Source organism: Gobio gobio (assembly GCF_949357685.1).
Source record: "Gobio gobio genome assembly, chromosome: 1".
NCBI classification, from domain to species: Eukaryota; Metazoa; Chordata; class Actinopteri; order Cypriniformes; family Gobionidae; genus Gobio; species Gobio gobio.
This window is the reverse complement of record NC_137097.1, coordinates 57,171,302-57,186,653: the sequence shown is the minus strand read 5'-3', so window position 1 is coordinate 57,186,653 and position 15,352 is coordinate 57,171,302. Positions and strand designations below refer to the sequence as shown.

The following is a 15,352-nucleotide window of genomic DNA, read 5'->3' as shown; positions in this document are numbered from 1 at the left end:
ACGCTCAGCTGGCGGTCCTTTTAAAACGCCTTTTCCGCTGCACAGAATAAGTTTGACTTGTTTAGAATGTTTTAGTAATGTAGGAGAGACCTGCCTTTTTATTTGAAACCTGTTTATTCTGTGTTTTGTTTAGAGTAGTTTGGTGGTTAATTGTAATTTTTTTAGGTTAGTTATGTGGCTGTATGCTGTTTAATTTTGTTAGATTGGTTTTGTTTGGTATTTTGGGCATTGAGTCTATCTGATGAAAAATACCACTTTATTGATTTTTTTTGTTTTGTTTTTTTTGTTCAACGAATCATACCACTTTATTTTGTTTAGGCCTTTTAACGAATTCTACTATTTTATTGTTACTTCCTTCTGCTATCTATCTAGAAATGTATCTTCTTAGTTATTGTTTTCTCCCTGGTGCTTTTGGTCTGACTGCTTGATAGAAGCCTTTAGTTATTTTCTTTTATTTATTGCGTCTTACCCTTTACCCCATGCAATAATATAGGTATCATTTGTTTTACACATTGCATCAATACATCGTATCGTTAGTCATTTGAACGATGTATCGAAGCATATCGATGTATTGTTACACCCCATCACTATCAGTGGTGTTATCATTAATGTGATCTCAGATTCATATCATGTTCTTAGTTTGACTAAGTACGACTTAGTATGAACAGAACTTTAGTATAACCTTTAATATGACTGTCAATATATAGTTATGCAACCCTAATATTATGCATATTTGATGTTTACTGTGCAGCTATGCCAAGAGAAAATTTTGACCAATGAGATTTCACTATAGATTGGGCTACCCGACACTGCAAAAATAGAAACCAATTGATCAACAAAATGTCCTGTCACAGTTGCAGATAGTTAGGGCAAATGCTCAGAGCTTTCATCGCTTGTCACATCATGGCGCCTTTAGAGGACACAGTGTAAACGTGACATCATGCTCTACAGGAGTAAAGACATGAAACAGATGGTGGAAATACATGAAGAATCATGCAGAGGACACGTAAGCACATGCTAAGACAAAACATCATGGTACATGGTCAAACCAGGAACTGGCTGTGATTGTGTCACACTGTTTGGCTATTTTGCATTCATACTTCTTGAAATTGTAATGTGACCTTTTGGAAGACCTTGAAGATTTTCATGGTCATTATGTTAGAGAAGGTGGCTTGACTTGTGGTCTATGATCAGAGGTAAACAGCTGATTTTAAAGAGTGCGAGTGTGACCGTTTATTAACGTCATTATTGTATATCTTGGTTTTTGTGCATGGGTACGAGAGAAGGATTTTTGTGTGTGTTGCACCTAATGGACACACAGTCCTGTCCTTCATCAGCTTCATCTGCTAACTTGGGCAAAAAAACCCTCCCCTTCCCATGCAGAAGGACATGCTGCTGTCATGGCAACCTCGCCATGTTTCATCGCAATCATGCAACACTTCCTTGACACTTATATGCCAGGCTCTGTTATCACTGTTTTCACAATGTGTTTCCTTATGCATATACTGTCATTATCTTAATTAATTTACAGGGATGCTATCCCTTTAAGTTCTTCCTACATTTATTTTCATGTTAAATTTGGTCACCTTACCCTCCTGGTGTTTTCTCTGAGTATGTGGAGGGACCTCCATGGCTTTCCCTCCCTCCCTCCTCCCTCCTTCCCCCAGCCTAGCCTCAGCATCAACATCACTCTCTAGGGCCCTTCCCGTGACTTTTAGCACCACGGAGAGCTCCGATCCCTAGAGCTCCCAATATTCCTCCACAAAGGAGTCTGCGGAGACCGAGAAAGAGAAAAGAGATTAGCACAATCACTGCAGTTAAGAACTGTACCTTTAAGAGAGAGAGAGCAAGAGGAGAACAACAAAACCATGCTAATCTATCACTGACTGTTTTGTTTTTTTTGTTGTTTTTTTGCTTAGTACAAGCTGTGTTTTTAGTAAAGCTCTTTGCAGCTTCTCCAACACTCGTAAGCCAGCTCAATTGCACAGCGCCGAGCAAGGACGTACACACATGCACACACGACCGCACACGCTCGTTCTCCCTGACTCGCACGCACACACACACATCGCCTCACACGCATACGGCGCTGCTGCCTGCGAGAACCAGCTGGAGAGAACGAGCCCATCTCGCGCGCCGAGAGAGAGAGAGGGAGAGGAACAGAGGACAAGAGCGAGAGAGCAAGACAAAGGAAGGCAGGGACGGAAGGAGAAAAGGAGCGAATAGAAGCGCGGCCAGCTCCGGGAGAGGTTAACGACACGGAGTGAAGACAAGAGAGGAGGAGGACCAGGAGGGTGGATCAGGAAGCAGGCTGGTGGCTCTCTCTTGCAGGCAGCGGAGCGTGGTGAAGGCATTATGGGAAATGCACCATCCCAAGGTATGTCTACCTTATCTTCATCTATTCTTATGTAGCAGGTATTTTATTGTTTGCCGTGTTTGTCGTTTTCCTCATTTTTTTCCCCTCCTTTTGCTTTTGGTGAGGGGGTGGGGCAAGGTGGGGTTGAAGGGTGTGTGTATATGTGTTTGTGTGCATAGTGACCCTTTGGTGGTTCATGCCGATTGCTCTGTGTCTGTGGGATCCAAAGGCTCTGCTGGTGAGCAGGGCATCCAGGAATGGGAGTGATAAGGCTGGCTCAGTGGGTGTGGAAGCTCAGAGATGAATTGAGGGATCCATGCCTGGAGAAACCGAAGGATGGGAAAGAGGGAGAGGGAGAAAACAACCATCTGCTAATGATGTTTTTGCTTAATGCATGAATGTGTGCGTATGTGTGTGAGTGAGTGTGTATATTTGTGGTTTTGCATCTTAGCAGTGCCCGTGTAGGAATAACAGTTGGAAGGATCACACCCATTATACCTGGAGTGAGTGTGTGAGAATGTGGCGAGAGAGAATTTTGTGGTCATTCTGAAGGCAATTACTACTTAAACCCTGAGGATTAAACTTTGCTGAGCAACTTGTCGTGCATTGTTTGTGCTGTGAACCTCAAATAATGTTGCTTGTTGATTAGAAGTTGCTATTACTACCGGCATCTGGATTAACTTTTGGACTATAAAAACAATCAAAAACATATTCAGATGCATTTAAAGGGATGTTTTACCCAAAATGAAAATTCACCCTTATGCTGTTCCATGCCTGTATGACTAGCTTTCTTCTGTGGAACACAATTTTAAATTGTTTGTGCACATACAGTGAGAGTACAAAACAACATTGTTGGAACCCCATTGATTTTCATTGTCTTCATAGTTTTCTTCAAAATATTTGCTTTTGTGTTCACGAGGATGAGTAGATTATGATAGTATTCTCATTTTTTGTGTGAACTATCCCTTGAAGGCCTCTTATGAATTGGGTCACTAAGCAGCCGCCCATAACACCCTATCAACCATATAGCGACACCCTGGCAACCACCCACATCAGTGTATAGCATCGTGGTGGTGAGTTTTGCCTGGGTAAGCACTCATAAGTACTAAAAAAAATCTAGTTTTAGATTCCTCCTTTGTCTTGTATCTCTCAGTTTCAAAGTCACTTCTCCAGAAAGGAGGCTGCAAAATGGAGGCAGAAAAAAAGATAGAAAAAGTCACTGGAAGAGAGATGGACAAACAAGAGCTTAGAGGCATTTGTCCCTGAAGTCTGCTGGGAGAAGAAATAAGCCATCACAAGAATGATAGAAAAGATTTCTTATGAGGCCTGAGACAGAAATGCTACAAGAAAAGACAAGACAATTCTTCAGCAGAGAAAAACGCATATACAGAGCAGATGAGAGATGGATTGGAACTAGGGAAAGGCTTGCTTGAAGTGAGACTGAGGAAGGCAGGCAGTAGGCAGAGAATAAGAAAGGAGGAGAGTGGCTGCTGAAGGCATACCCACACTCTCTTGGGACAGACCAGCTTTGGTTAGCACGAAAGGGAGGGCCGATATGCCTAAAAAAGAAGGAATTGCAGAGGATGGAGAACACTGATGCTTCATTACATGAACTACACAACAGATAATCCGAAGAACAGGCGAACAAAAGTCTGAGAGCATCTAGCATTTTATCTCCTTCCTTTCCTTCTTTTCCCTAGTCTCCAAAATGTAGCTGTTTTTTAGCAGGTCACAAGCTGTTAGGCAGTGGTTCTCAACCTTATTTTAAGGGCCCGTGTTGTCATCAACAATTTTCGAAGGTCCTATGACTTTTACAGCCATTCGGATTAAGAAAAAGGGCCTTTTAAAAGTAGTTTTTACTCACAATTTCTACTCTATACATTTTTTTAAACCTTTGCATAACTAGAATAATGTATATTCATTATATAAAAATGGCAATGGAGTTATACAATTTTATTTATTTACATAACTTTTCCAGGTTTAGAAATCTCACTTTTATAATTGGGCTACCAGTACTACTACATATCCAAGATTTTGATTGTTCAAAGAAAAAAGGAACTGTTGAGGGGTGAAATAAGACATTTCTTGATTATTTTAAAGTTTAAAGTTGTTTTTGCTTTTATTTTAAATAACACATTTTTAATTTAACCGTCCCCCCTGGTTGAGAACCACTGTGTTTGACCATTTTATACCAGTAACAAACCGGTTACCAGCAGATACTTTACCTATTTAATATGGTCAAAAATGTGCTGTTGATTAGCTAATGACTAGCTTTGACCTGTTAATGACCAACTTGGACCAGTTAACAATCATATAACCACTAGTTTTGACCAGCTTGGGCAAGCTAATGGCCAGCTTGGATCAGTAAACAATTTGCTACGGACCAGCAGCATGGACCAGCTACAAACCAGCTACCATGTTCTTTTTTTTCTTTTCTCACCCCCTCTTATTTACCCATTTCACAGGAAAATATGGCAGAAGCAATGATAAGAAATCTAAATAGAGATTGAAGAGTGCAGAAAGTGGAGGTGTTGAAGCCTTGAAGGTGTGGAGGACGTAGAATGTAAGAGCATTGCTCTTAGGAATGAAAAGGAAAAGTAGGTGTCAAGAAAGACAGGTGGGCGTAACGAAAGCATAAAGTGGAGATGAAAGAAAAGAGGGGGATGAAAGCACTACTAGGATGAAAGGAAGGGATAGATAGATGAAGGAGAAAGAGTTCCTGGATGAAACTCGAAGACTTTAGGATATCTTGTGTAGTAGATCTAGTTTCATTCTCATGGTGAGTGTGTCACTGTGTGTATGCATGATGGTTAGCTATTATAGATACTACAATATTGTGCTTGGAACTGTTTCCCAATGTAAATATTGTAGAATCTCTATCCAGGCATGTATAAAAGGATCTAAGGATATACATATACTATGCGTTACTTTTGAAACGTATAATCCCTGAAGTGTTTATAACCTGACTGAATGCACCGACACAAGCGTCTTCACTTACCCTTGTGAACTAGTGTAGCCGCCCCGACACCACCCCGATTTTGCCTCCCTTCTCTTTGTTCGAGTGCTTAGGTGACTTGGGTCTGATTTAAGTGTCTGCACAGAAAATGTTTTTGGGGGGTGAATGACAGGCAGAGGAATGGTTACAAATGACATTTTACAGTTCCGCCAAACAGCTATTCAGAGGGACGTGTCATTATACTCAAGAGGTTATTCAAAATACAGTGATTTACTTCACAGAGGATTAGCCTTTTATGACAGTTTGTGTGCGGCATTGTAAAACATGTTGTCTGCTTTTCACAATGAATGCATTCATACAGACAGTGTTTGGAATTGACAAACTCTCAAGTGTCCATGAAGCAGAAATTCTAACTCATGTGCAATGCCGTAAACAACCATAATGACAAAAAAAGGATAAAACATAATATTCTTTAACAGCTTGATATTTTATTCTCAACTCTAAACAGTTGGACTTCCCAGGTATAAGGTAAGAAACTCTCTGCATCTGTTTTCTCAACCAATTGGTTGAGCACAGTTTGGCAGTAGAGTAAAAGTGTGAATCAGACCCTGCTCAAATGAGCCCTTTTTCTGATCCATGATGATTAAATTCCTACCCTCTGTATCATTAAGCAGGAAACCATCTTGTTATGGTTCTTTTTTTAAGACTCTTTTTAAGAATATCACATATTAAGTCCAACATTTTCTTCATTAAAGGTCAGAATGGGGAAAAAGTGCAATGATCTAATATATCACTGAAACGAAGAAGATTTTTTTCCCTTAACCATTTCATTCAAAAAGTTAACGAGTTTTCACTCTTTCTACAACCACACACTTTATGAACTAAAAGACATCCATATTCCCTAATTATTTATTGACCGCCAAAATATAATCCACAAAGCACGTCTAACTTGTTCTCAAAATTTGGTCATGACTGCTGAAAATGTAAGGTTGTGTGTGTGACTTTGGTTATAAATGTGGTTATGTAGTGAAATGTCTATGAGCTGAGCATTAGCACTTCAAACAGGACTGACAGCTGTATTCTGTTGCTGCGCGACTATAACCCGAGGACCTGTAATAGGTACTGGTGGTGCTTTGAATATTATTCATTGTGTGTATTTGGAGAGAACAACCCTTCAATGATATTGCTGTCGGAATATAAAGCCATGGATTGAGAAAGGATTTACATTATGCCACTTCTTCACGTCATTTCTTAGCTGTATGGATTTTGAATTAGTGTAGCGTGGTTTGAGAAAGAGGCTCTATAGAGAAAGAGGCTTCTATCATATAGCACAACACTTACAGTCTCAAACGAGAGAAGAGAAGTGGTCATTTATGTAGATGACGGAATGATAACGGGGAGTTACTAAACCTCCATTTCTAGAGTGTCAGAATGATGTTTTTTCAGAGTGACTAAACTACGCAAAGGTTAACTGGTCAGTGCAGTGCTGTGCAAAACCCAACTTGTGTGTTATTCATTATAAAATAACTAAGTGTATGCTACTATTGAAAAGTTTGAGGTCAGTAAGATTTATTATTTTTTTGCAAGAAGTCTCTTATGCTCACCAAGGCTGCATTTGTTTGAAAAATACAGTAAAAACAATCCTAGTGAATGATAGATGCTATTTACACCATGTAAATAGCAACTAGATTCTATTTACACCAAGTGAAAATAACATTTTCTTAGCGATAGATGATATTTACACTATGTGTAGATGCTATTTACTTAGTGAAATAGCATGCTAAGGAAAAATAGTGATATATTCTATTTACACCTTGTAAAAGTAGTTATTTGCTAATATAGTAATTAGATGCTATGTATACTTTATTTTGACAGATACATACTATTTGCACCTCAGTATTGTTGTACATAAACAGGATGCAATACTAATTGTAAGAGTGTAAATGATTATATTTATTGAAATGATTAAATAGATGCTGCCTTAATGGGTCAATAAAAGCCCTCCCTACACCTATCCCTAACCCTACCCAATAAATACTTTTATTATTATTAAACATTTCGTTAGGCACTCTATTTCCATTTTTAGAACATGTTCTTAATTTGTATTGAAAGTAAATGCCTTTCCTATGTGATATGTGATGGGAAAAGAGATAAGAGCCAGTTCTGCAAAAGGCGGATTTGAACCCGGGTCGATCGCGTCAAAACCTAGATCTTTAAGCCTTCTGCTTTACTGACTACGCCACTGAAAACGTTGAAATACACCTTTTTTTTTTACTCTTGTTTTTCCCAAACAGGCATTGTTAGACGGAGCTAGTGCGAATAGCACTTGCCAACAAGGCACGTTATTTGCACTTGGTGTAATTAGAAACTCCATTAAGGCAACCACACACACCAGGCTTTTTGAATTGTAAAATTTATAGCTGTAACAGTAAAACCATCGGGGACGTATTTCCAGCTTATGAATTTTTGATTGCTATGTGATCTTATTTTAAATTATTTTTTGCTTGTTACTCTGAGTGCATTTACTCAGGAGAGCTCTGCCATATTGTGTATTTGTTTTAATGTGTACTTTCCTGTGATTGGCTGATGATGACATAATGGTTCTGTGACAGTGTGTTGACGATGATTGGACGGAGGGTTTTATTTAAGAGGGAAACTGCTCTTTATTAAAGAGTGTGACTGCTGTTACACTAAACATCATCCAGAGATATAATCTGTAGTATGGCAACATGGGATACGCCAGCCTCCAGCAATGACATTGCTGTGACAGGTAACCTTGAGGGGTGCTGTCCATCTATCCTTTCACTCGTTCTGTTCTTGTTTCTCTCAGTCACACACACAAACAGGTGCATGCTGGTATTCATTTGGGCTTTATAACAGCAGGGACGCCTAAATGACAGCTATTTCTTTCCAGGCTCAATCTGAATTAATTGGAGAGCTTGTCTGTTTCTGCAGAGGGTAGATTTCTCTCTTAGTGTCTTCAGTGTTACCGCAGTAATGGCTAATTTAGGCCTGAAAATCTCTTACTAAGTTGTCAGAGTCAGTCTATTTGAGTATATATGTGTTTGTTTTTATGTATAAAAGAGGATTTACTGTGAGGCTTTAGGTCTTGGCTCACAAGATAATCCATAAAATAAATTAGAAAATTACATCCCTGAACACAGCTGTGTGTTCAGTGCTTTTGAATGTGTGTGTGTGTGTGTCTATATCTACAGTTTACTTCATAAATCCGAATCTTGGTGGCTATAGGATCCATATCAATCAGTGTGTAATTTGCTGGGGAGCACAGAAAGCCTGCAGATGCTTTCTTAGCACTTTCCTCCTGTGAATCGATTAGTCTTATGAATGAACAGCCAGATCCCTTTTGACATCCTGCCTGTCCTCTGTATCCCCCTCCTGTCCATCTTTCTCTCTGTTCTCTCTATTCATCTGTCTGTCTTTGTACATGTAGACTTGAACCTGCAAATGATAATTAAATCAATCTTTTGTCAAAACGGAGCACTGCTCCTTCAACTGCTCTATTGACAGTTTTTTGGGTCTGGATTAAAAGTGGTCTCAGGTGATTCCAACACAAAAAGACAGCACTAAGTACTGGTCCAAATGGGGTCCTATAATTTTTTGATCCGATCACTCAAACTGTATACTATAATAAGAGTGAGCACTCCGCTTAATGCCTCGTTAGAAATGTCGTAATGTCGAAGTTTAGAAATTGAATCACAAGTGGTGACAGGATATGCATGTTAAAACTATGTGTAAACAGCGATTGTTCTCATCAGATTACTCAAAACAGAGGTTAATACCAGGCATACACATGACATATATATTAAGTTATGGGTGATTCTTCAATTTATCTTTATAACTGGTGTTTATTCAAGTCAAAAATATGATTTAATTTGTTTGAATTCACCTACACTAGGTTACTGTTAAGTGAAGTTTTTGACAGTGAAGGCACATTTATAAAAACTACTTAAATGTCCTAACTGAACTAAGGCCTAATCCTGGCTTAGTCTAAGCCCTGTCTGTGAAACCAGGCCTAAAAAAATCTAACTGACCACAAACTGTAGTGTGTATATTCATGTATTCATATTATGTGCATAAATGTGTATGCACTTGTGCGTGTGTGTGTGTGTGTGTGTGTGTGTGTGTGAGAGAGTATATTTAGAGAAAAAACACCACACCTTAAACATTTGTAAAGGAAATTGAAGTCCTCAAAAAGTAAGTAAAGAGGTGCAATAAAAAGCTAATGTAATCTCTTCTTTAAACCTAGAATTTTTTTTTTTTTGCTTCAAAATCATCCTAGAGGACAGAAAAGTTCCCATAATTGAAGAATCACCCATATGTGAAATTAAATTATGTGCAAACCTTTATTGCTCTGATTCAAAATGGTCTCTGATATTTGGCTGAATATGAAAGCAGTCTTTCAGAAGCTGTTACTTCTAGATAATATTCGCTTCATGTCATTCTTCAGTGATTCTTATCATTACCTCATATAATACAAACGGAGAGGCAATCACACGGCACCACAGACGCCACACAGGTGCCTGAGCCTGTTCTTCCTCTCCTGCGGTCACTGGCTTTTTCAGACTCACTGCCACTTTAAGCAGCTACCTGAATATTCAGGTCAAGTCAAGCCAAGTGAGCTTTATTGTCATTCTGCTATATGTGGAGACAAAATGTCATGCCTCGCAGAACCAATATGTAGCACCGTCTCATGTTGATTGTTGGGGGGAAAATAGTAGAAAAACCATCTACTCTTGCATCATTGTTACATTTATTCCATTCTATGCATGTATTTAAGCATTTCCATGATATCCCTCTCCATGTCATTCATCTGTGATTTGACTGTTCAGCTGTCGGGACTGGAAGTAGTGCTGCGTTTTGTGTCTTAATTCTTTTCCTGTCAGCAGCAGAACTAGGTCAGACTGGAGCCTGTGTCTGAGCCTGCAGACAGAAACGAGCAATCACCACTTTGCCTGGCCCAAGGAGCCCACAGTTGTTTGCTGTTAGCCATTAGTACCAGACAATGAGGCTCCACTGGCACCGCGCTCCATCACTCAATTCAATGAACCTATTCAGCGGAGCATCACGTACAGACAAATATCTGCTTTTAAAAAGCAACTTATGAGATGTCTCACCACCACCAATCCCTGTTTGTTTAAATAATCTGCTAACAATTCCATCAGGGTTGTTCATGAACATTTCCAGTATTCATTTCCAGAACTACCGTTCATGTTTGGGGTCAGTACATTTGTAATACTTTTATTCAGCAAGGATGCATTCAATTGATCAAAAGTGACAGTGGATTAAAGTTTAAAATTATTCAAGGTTTCCACAATAATATTAAGCAGCACAACTGTTTTCATCCGTGATAATAATAAGAAATGTTTCTTGAGCACCAAATCAGCATGATTTCTCAAGGATCATGTGACACTGAAGACTAAGTAATGATGCTGAAAATTCAGCTTTTAGTTATTTTTACTGTAATATTACTTATTTAATTTTTGATCAAATAAAAGCATCCTTGGTGAGCAGGATGCTTCGTTCAATAACATTACCAACCCCTAACTTTTGAACAATAATGTATGTATTGTTCAACAGCATCCTGTGTTTGAAATGACGACTGATGGAAGTGACATTAAATATTTGAATGGAATTAAATGGCTAAAGCCATTTTTCATACTTAAAATAATAAAGATGGACTCACATTTTAGCAAAATTATAGCTTGATTGAAAGATATTTATATTTTTCTTCACAAATCATGTCACTAACACAGTGACACTGGTAATCAAGTACACTAACCTTTGAAGTTTACATCTGGGACAAGAGTAAAACGATAAAATAAGTTGGAAATAATGAAGGCTTAGTAAAAAAGTTAATTGACCTTACTAAAAGAAACCAGCTGCATATTTAAACACTCGTGGATTTGCTTGACTCTCTCTCTCTCTCTCTCTCTCTCTCTCTCTCTCTCTCTCTCTCTCTCTCTCTGTCTCTCTCTCTCTCTCTCTCACTCACACTCACACTCACACACACACACACACAAATTCACACAGCTGAAACAAATCTGTAAATGTTTAAATAGTGGCCTTCAGCACAATATCAATATCCATGGGTATTCCTGGCACAGAAACGTCGTATATGTGTATATGTGCACGAGTTGGTTGTGTCACTCTGAAAGTGTGTTTGCACTGAAATGGTAATCACCCTGGCCTCCCTTTGACACTCGTCTCCCTCCCTCTGTTCTTCAGCCATCACTGCTGGAGAGAGAGAATGTACACGGCTGCTGCTCCAGAATACAAAGCAGGCTGAGATGATGTGGGAGGTGTGTGGGGCGGAGGGCTTTATGGGTAGGGCTGAGGTGATGCACTCAAGACACCTTGCTAGCAATTCTTAAGGTGCCCCTATTATGTGCGGTGGCAGCGCAGATGCAGTGCGTATGGAGAGCGGGAGCAGCGCGCGCCCATTGTACTTTCACACAGGCAGCGTTTGTCTCGCACAGCTGAACCGCGGCTTGTGTAGTGCAAATACAGACAAATATCGTCCATTCTGTCACCTTTTCCGCTGTTCTCCTCCGACCCCTGTCTTTCTCGTGCTTTGATTTTTTGTGGGCAGCATATATCTGCTGCGAATGTGACCGTGTTCCCCTCTGTCCCAAACAGATATGCATATAACATGCTGTATATTGGTAGTTTACATGATAAAAGTAACCTTAAAGCTAAGATATGCTTCTAGTTTGAATCATTTAACCTTTGAATTTTGAATTTTGGGCAAACAGTTCTGGCAGTGTTGTGTTTTTCGTGTATTTTATTTTATTTTTCACAGCGCTGGATGTCATATGGTGATTGTGACACACACGGAACACTTCACTACATGATTTCATGGTGGAAGCTGTTATTTTGATGTAAATCAGGTCAGTTTTGATAAAAAACAATCCACTGTGGCTTTAATTAAGCGTGAGCAGCGCGGCAAAAATAGACTCGGCGCTGAAACGTGAGGTGTGAATGCTTTAATCTGATAACATGGGCGCCGGAAAAAAAATGCGCTGCTTATGCTCTGCTAACGTGTGCAGTGTGAAACCGGACTTACTGTTCGTATCACTGGGTTTTCAAGTGCTGAGGAAGCCTCCAAAGCTCAAATTCAGATATGGTAGGAGGCGTTTTGTTTCTGACACTCGCTGTAAGTGGTAGACCAATCACAACAGACAGGGCCATCTGACCAATCAGAGCAGACAAAGCTCTCAGAAAGGAGGTGTTTAGAGACTCGGAATCCTTTATCGAACTGTTTTAGACACTGTGAGAAAATAGGCGATGTGGCAATGTACACTGAACAAAATTATAAATGCAAAACTTTTGTATTTGCCCCTGAATTTCCTATTTTTCTCAAATATTGTTCACAAATCTGTCTAAATCTGTGTTAGTGAGCACTTCTCCTTTGCCGAGATAATCCATCCACCTCACAGGTGTGGCATATCAAGATGCTGATTAGACAGCATGATTATTGCACAGGTGTGCCTTAGGCTGGCCACAATAAAAGGCCACTTAAAATGTGCAATGTAAAACTTGTTTTGTTTTTTTTTACCTTGGATGCATGTAAACCTATTGTAGGAGACCTCCAAAACCAAATTAGAAACCTTTAAAACAGCATAATAGGAGCACTTTAAAACTTCCTTCATAAAATATCACTGTTTCTCTGTTCCATCACAACAATATGCAGTTTTGTTGAAATAATTACGAACTTAAACTGTTTGCACGTTCATTTCAACTTTTCGCCTCTGCCACCCACCCTGTCTGCCCATGGTCATATTTTACTGTGACATGCTCAATCATTTAGTGAAGCATGTGTGTGGAGAATCTGTTTGTTTGTGAGATCAGATTGTCGTCTGTAATTGCCAGTGTTTAAGCTCAGTGATAAGGAAGGACACCAGGGGTTTGTTTACAAGCAAAGCTATAGGGGTGCAGTGCAGCGAATGACTGGAAAAAAATGTGATGCATATTTATAGTGGCCTAATGTTACATGTAAATTTGGAGCAAGTGGTAGTCAGCTAATGTTTTGCTTTAGCGTCCAATGCATTATGGTAATGTGCCGTTAAATTGCTTATGCTCTCTATGGATTTGTGACATTATAATGGAGAAAGGTAGGAACAAAAAAGGAAATGATGATGAGTGAAATGATGGAAAGAGAATGAGAGAAAGTTGCTTTCATGCCTGTGAGTGAGTTAAACCGGCTAATGTTTGACCTTCGTCAAGATCATGAGTGCAACACAGATTGATGCCAGATTGACGTGTGCGCTGGGTTTCCATGTTTTATTGGGACTTTCCATAGACATAATGATTTTTATACTGTACAAACTGTATGTTCTATCCTCTAACCCTACACCAACCCATCACAGAAAACTTTCTGCATTTTTAAATTTTCAAAAAACATTATATAATATGATTTATAAGCTGTTTTCCTTGTGGGGACCAAAATCCCCCCCCCCCCCCCCCCCCTCCTTTGCCAGGAAACACACACACACACACGCATGTGCACGCACACACACGCAAATCAATTAAATTAAGCTACATCAGATGGCTTCTGAAAATAGTTATTGCATTTCCATCCATTTACTTCTCAAGTTTCATTGTATTTCCTTCTCTGTGGTGTGTATGCATGCAGGACTAAGGCCCCTATTAAGACTGGACTAGTTGTCCCTGCGGAGGTTATGTAATTTCATGTTTCAGAAATGTACTTCAAGTCTATTTTAGTCCGGTCCACATCAACCACGTCAGTGTTTTTTCTCATACAACCATGGAAAAAAATTAGAGCAAATCACCTGCCGTTTTCCAGTTGGTGCAAGTGTTCTCTGAGAATCCTGTCTAGTTAGGAATGTGTTTGGAATTTTGGTATATTATTTTCTCTATATTATGCTGTTTTTTATGCTTACATTATGCATTTTTGTTTCACTTCCTGGTGCAGCTCCATTGTAGATTTAGTTCTTTCTACCAACTTTATCTGGACTAACAGTATACCATCTGATGTAAAAGGAAAAAGCAGTGTTGTAGTCGAGAACAGCTCATTCAAGACCAAATCCAGGCCGAGACCTGAGTAGGCTGAGAAGGAGCGTTCCGTTTGATCGTTGAACTTCACAGGGTATGCCGCCATCTTAAGTGAGATTCCAATCAGAAGGGTGCGAACATGCTGAGTTCGAAGCACTGCAAATGGCATGTGGAATAAAGTTAACATCACCTCACAGTAAGTGAAGAGGGAAATTGACTTACCAGTCATTGCGTATCAATTCTTACACCTTATATACCTGTGCTGTGAACAACTGTTACACATCTAATAACCAAATGACGTCATATTAAAGGTCCTGTTCTTCGTGATCCCATTTTTCAAACTTTAGTTAGTGTGTAATGTTGCTGTTAGAGCATATATAATACCTGTAAAATTATAAAGCTCAAAGTTCAAAGCCAAGCAAGATATTTTATTTAACAGAAGTTCCCTTTCAAAGCCTACAGCGAACGGCCGGTTGGGACTACATCTCTGTACATCCTGCTTTAATTACGTCAGTAGAGCAGTTTGTCGACTAACCTCCGCCCACAAGAGTACGCGAAAAAGGGGGCGTGGTCTTGTTGCTCCCTCGTGGAGAAGAGGAAGTGTTGCATTCGGTTGCGTTTGTATAGTTTGTTTGTCGCCATGTCGTCGAGACGCTGTTATTTTCATCCCGGAGTCAAGTCACCTTTGTTTGGCTTTCCCAGGGACGCTGTACTTAGAGATCATTGAGCGCATGCATCCCCGTTATGGTGAGAGGCGTGACCTTTCCGGTAACGTGCGCTCTGCGTGCGCTAAGCTGCTGTCGAATCACAACACGGGAACCGCTGGCACAATCAGAACTCGTTACGTATTTCTGAAGGAGGGACTTCATAGAACAGGGAAATCTTTCAAGCCGTTTTGAGGACAGTGAAAACAGCGGTATACAGATAAGTAAATTGTGTGAAAAATACTGTGTTTTTTTACACGCGAAACATGAACACATGTTATATTGCACACTGTAAACACAATCAAA

General features: G+C 39.6%; 1 protein-coding gene across 1 annotated transcript in view; it reads left to right on the top strand.

The window, feature by feature from the left end:
• Positions 1-2,352: 2,352 nt before the first annotated feature.
• srcin1a (SRC kinase signaling inhibitor 1a) overlaps positions 2,353-15,352 on the top strand; it is a gene marked incomplete at both ends in the record, with an annotated part of 131,162 nt that continues 118,162 nt past the window's right edge. The window contains one exon of the mRNA XM_079828709.1: positions 2,353-2,374. Coding sequence (XP_079684835.1) covers positions 2,353-2,374 — 22 coding nt within the window. The remainder of the gene's footprint in view (positions 2,375-15,352) is intronic.